The sequence below is a fragment of the Oryzias melastigma genome, linkage group LG16 (genome assembly GCF_002922805.2).
Source record: "Oryzias melastigma strain HK-1 linkage group LG16, ASM292280v2, whole genome shotgun sequence".
NCBI lineage: Eukaryota > Metazoa > Chordata > Actinopteri > Beloniformes > Adrianichthyidae > Oryzias > Oryzias melastigma.
Window position 1 is genome coordinate 25,846,081 of NC_050527.1, and position 6,955 is coordinate 25,853,035.

Genomic DNA, 6,955 nt, shown 5'->3' on the forward strand with positions numbered 1-6,955 from the left:
GACAATAGGGGTGTCCCTCAGGGTTCTGACCTGGAGCCTGTTCTCTTTTGTTCTGGATCTATATTTGATGTTCTGTTTGAGATCATTTTCTTTTCATGAACTGATTATTTTTTAGAAAAGCATTTGGTGCATCTGGTTCACATTTAGTGTTTGTAAACAGGATTTTCTGCTCAAAACAACAGTTTGTGCATTTCTTGTTTTTTCCTGAAAAACTTTTTTTTTTTTTTACTCAAATGACAGACTTTACTTTCAGTGATTCTGGTATTCTTATTGTCTGAAGATATTTTTTTTTCTTACTGGTGGGTTTTGGGCTGTTCTTTGCTTTTGTAAAAATGTTTCTTTTGGCAACTTGACCTTTAAGAATCAGACGAGGCTAATCAGCATTGTTCTGTACTGACACTGTAGCATGAGAAATGTGGCATAAATTTGCCGTTTATGGGTCATCTGAAAAAAACATCTGCTAACTCCAAGTAAAAATAAAATCTTGCTTCATCTGATAAAGTGTAACGCATGTTTTTTTCTATAAGCTAGTTCATACTGAAATTGTAACATACGCATACACAAGCACTGTACTTGAAAAGGTTTAATTATTTTTTTTTGTGGTCTGACAGCTTTAAGAAGGACAAATATTGATTATTCAAAAAAAAAAGGTTTTGGAACCAAATTGTTGCCTCACTTGTTCAGTTTTCAGACAAGCTTCAAACAGGAAGTCAAGCACTTCGTTTTCATCTGAAGCAAAGCAGCAGAAAAGCAGCTAAATGTTTTTTGAAATGTGCAAATGAAATTCCCAATTTGTTCTCAAATGGATGTAGCTCTGCGAGCCAAGACACAAAAGTTTAAAGAAGTCAAATGTGAAGTAAATTATAAATATCTGAAATGTCTTATTGTTAAAGCAAACAAAAGCTACATATTTCCTGTTTAGACTATTTTGTCTTTTTTTTTAGTTGCAGCATTTGTTGCAACAAGTTCAGCTGAGTGATGAAGATCTAGAAAACCAGCAAGACTGTGTTAAAGATGGCATTATGGTTCATTTTAAAGAAATGACGTAGTCTTTCTGTAAAGAAAACATTAGGTTTGTGGGGTTTTTTTTGTCAAATTAAGGGAGAATTTGTATATTAAAAAAAAACTCAGTAAGAAAAAGTGGTTGTTGACCACCAAAAGAAAAATCTATACCTTTATGACATGTATTCTGAATTAAAGTGGTTTTTACTCCAGAGTCAGAAATGAAGCAGATGGCACACATCAAACCATACTAGAAAAACTGTTGCGTCAAGAATAACTTCCTGCGATGGAACATGATAACACGTCAACCTCAGCAGTGGCACCTCATTCATTGTGGGACGCAGACGCAGCACCGCAGCTCTCAGGTAACAGCTCTTTCTCATCCTCTGAGGGACACCAGCTCCACCACACGTCTACATCTTTGGAAAAGCCTCTTTGGATACAATCCAAATGGGATTCTGTGAAGGTTTGTGTTTAGGAACGACTTCAAAAGGGACTTTTTTCCATTTCAGCCAGGAGACATGGAGAGAGGGCGGCTCCTCTTTGTGCTTTGGTGCCTCCACATCCAGGCAGGGATCGTCTGCCTCGCAGGTATGCCAAGAAAAACTCTTTAATCACAGTGTATGGAAACAATCAGAAGTTTTAGCTCAGATATTCCAGTAGAGTGGGAGTAACAGGGAAATCTTTACCTTTGAATAACAAGTCACATCATCTGACTTTGGTAATGTCACATCTTATCTTTAATTTCCTTTGACATTTCACTGAGCAGCCGGTACTTTACATTGCCCTCTTCTGTGACAAACTTGTTTATTAAAATTTAAGAAGTGACTGACTGAGTGTTCCTCTCAGGTCAGACATGTGTGACCGACTATTACCAAAATATCACCTGCACGTTTGACGCGCTGGACCAACCTGGCAGTTACAACCTGTATTTTACTAGGTACTATAAGAAGAGATGGAGTTTTTACTAACTCTTAGGTAAATGACTTAAATTCCCTTCTGTGTCCTTTTTAGATATGGTACTGAAGTCTCCAGTCCTCCACTCAGAGCCATGGGTCACAAATTTGGGGTCAATTTTCAGGTGGCTCCAGAGGGGGATTATTTCAGTAACGACGACAAAATTGGCATCTACCTTTGTAAGAATTCAAGCTGCAGACTTATTGTAAAAGATTTTTCTCCACATAAAAACAGTAAGTGCGATTAAATGTGCTTTGTTGATAAACAGCACAAAGAAGAACCTCATCAATCTGAGGAAATAAATAAAATGTTTGCTCCTGAACAGTTCAGCTGCCGCCGCCTAACATTACAGTTGAGCATGCAGAAGAGACCATCAACGTTACTGATTTCGAAAAGCCCCTAGTGAAAAGCCCCTACTTACAGGACAAACTGGAATTTGAAATGGCTCTTCAGAGATCCAACGAGATCCGAGTGAGTTTAGACGTGAAGTTTTTTGGCAAAAAGAACACAGACGATTTTTCTTGACTGCTTTTGTCTCTTCCCAGAATGCATTCATCAAGGATCATACAACATATTTTACGATTGAGAAATCAGCTCTGAAACCAGGAGCTCAATACTGTGTCAAAGTCCGCCGCACGGTTCGGAGGGATTTCAGTTATAAAGCTGTTTGGAGTGACTGGAGTCGATCTGAGTGCTGGACAAACGGCAAAGGTAACTACAAACACTTTTACTTGAGCTTTAGGCAAAAAGATTGTTCTTTAGAACCTTGGATTGTAAATATCTTGTCAGCCTGCGAGTCACCTGAACCACCTGAGTCATAGTTCTCCATCTGCTTACACAAAACTGCTCTGATCTCTGAACTATGACTCAGTCGAAAACTTCTGACTCTTTCGCAGAACCAGACAGCCTTTTGATCATTCTGGTGAAAACTCTGGGCCCAGCGGGTCTCTCTGTTGTGGTCCTGCTGTGTGTGTGCTGCAGTCCCACCGCCAGGTGAGTCCTTCGGAGACTTCATTTCTGAGCAGAGATGATGTGTATCTCACGCTACTGATCTGTGCTGTAGAATGAAGATAAAAACTCTGTCCTACACACCGTCCCCGGTCACCTTCTTCCAGCCTCTGTTCCAGCAGGACAAAGGAAACCTGCAGGTGACTTCAACTTTTCTCACTTTTGACCATTCTCCACGAAGCCTCGAACAATGAAAACTTTACAGTAAAAAAAACTACTTTTATTTACTGTGTAAAACAAAAGTTAAATGTATTTCATTTCCAATGAAGTGTTATTGGATCAAAGGTTCCATGGTAAATGTATAGTCATTCAGTGGCGCGGACCTAAAACCTGTCGGGCTTCAGTGTCTTGCCCGAGAATGCACATAGCCAAGGCAAAAACCGGACCTGCGATCTTCCAATCAGAGTGCGACCACTCTACCCCTGCGCCACAGCCCCCCATGGTAGCCTACTTTCATCCAAGAAATTTTATTGGAATAAAGTTTAAAGTATGGAAAAAAATTAATCACAAATAATCTACAAATAATCACAATATTAAATCATACACAAAATTGTACATATAAAAGATACATTTTAACCATTTGAAATCCAGGGCCTAAAAGTCAGTTATTGTTTATATTTGAATTTTCTGTTGTATCTTCTATTTGAAAGACTACCTGCTTGTTTATTTGGTATCACTTTAATCACCACAACTGAATCTACATTTATTTCGTCATTTTTCCCTATTGTATTCACACACTAGACATAAAATCATGCAAAAACAGAAAATTCATGCCAGAAAAAAATGGATTCATTTTGCTGTGGAACCCCCAAAAATGTTTAACAAACTGTTTTTAGAGAATAGCTGAAAAATACCTTAGTAGCTGTGTTTCAATTACACATTTGCGCAAAAATTTATCGAAATTCTAGGAATTTAGAAAAAACGCAGTTACGAAATGACACAGTTTCCATTAAATCATAATTTTGCGATAAAGCACAAACCAAGTCACGCGATAAGTCATTAAAAACACGGAGATGAATGAGAACAATTTTATTTTTCTTCTCTGATTCACTAAAAGGGAGCATTTGGGTGACGTCACAGCTCTGTCACGGCACTCGTGCTCATCTCAAAGGAGATTTCAGGCTCCAAGCTGCAAAAGTGTGTCTACAGATGAAGTGGTGAGGAAATCTTGGTGATTTTACAGAGAAACTTCGCCATTCCTTATGACACGCAATTTATAATGAGCTGTGACGCTGTGGGACCTCTCGATGTGCCTGCTGTGCAGCCCTCCGGAGAGACATTTCATACCAAGAAGTGTATTTATTTCGAAAAAAGTGTTTCCATTACAGTTTTGCGAAAAATATGTATTTCGATAAACCCCAAATACCACCACCTCTAAGCGCAAAAACCTTTTTTCAAAAAATGCCAGTTTTTGGAAGTTGTGGTGTTTCCATAAGGAGAATTTATTATCAAAATTCCAATTTGCGAAATTTCAAAGTTTATGGAAACGCACCTGCAGTCGTATATCGTGATATATATCTTATCAAGAAAAAAATTATTTTAAATAGTTATATAAATTTTTTTCCATATCCCCCAGCACTAAGTGCGTTAGCGATTTTCTAGTGCTGTTTGAAACTACAAGTCCAAAATCAAGTGCCCTGGAAATGTCTCAACTTTTGCAAAAAACTAGCGTGCATCGATGCTCACTAAATTAGCAAATATAGACCACAATGCATTGTGGTCCAAAAATCTTTGCAAAAAAGAAAAAAAAAACGTTTTAAAATGTTTTTTTTTTTAAAGGCCATCCACATTTTCATCATTAGAACACAGTGGAGTCATAACAAGACATTGTGAAATGTTTGGAATTATTCAAACTGAAATCGGTGACGTCACATCCGACGTTTAAAAAAAACAAAAGATAAGTAGTGAGCGTGGTGTCCGAATTGCTTTTAAAATCCCGAGCACTAAATAGTCCAACACTATATAGTTTTTTAGTAGTTAGTTAGGGAATTCGGACATATACATTTTTCAATCCCTCTCCATGTGGAAGGCCAAATGTAGGGACGGGGAGAATTCGAATTTGGCCAAATATTAATTTTTCTTTAGCTTGAAGAAGCTTTTTCTCAACAACAGGTTTAAATTTTGTTTTGGACAAAGATACTTTCAGAAAAAGAAACAATTATTTTTTTTAAAACTGTGTTAGAAAAACTTTAAATCTACAACCAGGCAAATTGTTGCATCTTTTGCAGGAGTGGTTCTCAAAAAATGGGAAGTTTATCCTGACGTATAAATCCGAAGAAGACCTGAGGACCGACGCTGTGACTATTGTGCCCAGAACCACAACAAAGGAGCTTGAGGAGATGATCCCCGACCCCTGTATGACTCCTCTCACGCTCCCTGTGGTTTTCCCTGGGGGTCAGGTCTCCTACGTCGGCTTACCTGGATTCCACGGGGCTCCGGCTCCAGTGCTTAACCCCGGGGACAGCCTGTACACCAAGCTCCCGTGTCCCGTATGGGAATTTGGCATCTCAGAAGGGGAGCTGGCATCTTCTCCATCCGAAAACTTCCTGGAGACCAGCCACGCTGACTCTGGTTGCAACTGCGAAGATCTGAGCAGAAGCCCAGACTGCAGTTTACCCAGCAGCCCCTTCAGCGAATGTCCACCGCTGCAGTACGGTCAGGGTTACTGCATCCTTAACAGAACAACCGAGGGGGTTGTTCCAGTTCTAGTGTCCAAAGTAGAGATTTCGTCTCATGTCCTGCAAGAAAAAGAACAAAACCCGAAGAGAGCAGACTGAGCACTGCAGGAGACAAACATCTTTTCCCTCTTGACTCTCTTCTCACCTGCTGCTTATTGCTTCATGGAAACAGCACAACTTCTGCCTCACTATTTTTATTAAATGTTTCATTTCTGCATGTTTATATAGTTTATTTTGTTAACAAGAATACAATTTGCATTAAGACAAATAAAAAAAAATGAAGAATGTTCTATTGCTTTGTCTTTGCCACAGTAAAGTAGACATTTTGAATCAAGAGACAAAAAACACAATGAGAGGAATCTCTGAAAATCCGTCAAACTGATCGATTTTGTTTATTTCAACCATAGATTTGTGGACAGCAGGAAAAAAAAAAAATTTTTTTCGACCTCATTACAGAAATAATAAAATGCGACCGAACTCCAGACCTCTGTGTCTGCAAGCAGGTGTAGCCGGTTGCACTCTTGCTACAAGGCAGCACCGGCTAAAATCATCTGCATTGTCTTAAGCCTTGTGCTATCTTATGGGGTCCAAATGACCCAAGCCTTACATTGACGTGTTCTCCATCCAGTTGATTAGTTTATACTGTATGGAGTCAGTGTAGTAAAGTGGAAAGTCATAATGGCATTCTGCTTGGACCATTTCGCCATTTATTGTGTTTTTTTAGGCCATTTTTAAGTTTATCTAATATTTCAGCTGCATGCTACCTATTTTGGCTAATTTAGATTTTTGTTTTCTTTTTTAGGCTAATTTGGCATTTAGCCAATATCTTAGCTGGCTATCATTCATCTTCCCTTTCGGGGTTGCCATAGTCTAACCCGGCTAAAGTCTTCAGCATTTTCAGCTATTAGCTTCAGCAATTTCAGCCATCAACTTCAGAGTTTTACCAATCAATTTCCGAATCTTCGGCTATCAGCACTAATATTTTCAGCGACCAAATTCATCTTACAGCATTCACACTAGCATTGTCGCAGGTAATGCAATCTAGTTTTTAGTTAGTTTAAAGTTAATGATCCAGTTTGCGCATGACCCGCTTAGTCGACTAATTGAAAAAATAATCAGTGATAAGTCGAGTATTATAATAATCGCTTGTGGCAGCACTAATGTGGACGAAGGTGGACAGGATTTCATGTCTGCCAAGGACACCAGTCAAAATAAAAAATATATTAAAATAGGGCTGCCATGATTAGTCGACTAATCGACGACTAATCGACTATTAAAATAGTCGACGACTAATTTAATAGTCGATTAGT

General features: G+C 38.7%; 1 protein-coding gene across 1 annotated transcript; it reads left to right on the forward strand.

Moving 5' to 3' along the window:
• Positions 1–2,053: 2,053 nt before the first annotated feature.
• Positions 2,054–5,932, forward strand: LOC112136505. Its single transcript, XM_024258232.2, has 6 exons — positions 2,054–2,192; positions 2,285–2,430; positions 2,505–2,670; positions 2,856–2,952; positions 3,023–3,107; positions 5,196–5,932. The coding sequence occupies exons 1-6, from the start codon at positions 2,054–2,056 to the stop codon at positions 5,742–5,744; spliced, it is 1,182 nt and encodes a 393-aa protein (XP_024114000.2). The 3' UTR covers positions 5,745–5,932.
• Positions 5,933–6,955: the final 1,023 nt, after the last annotated feature.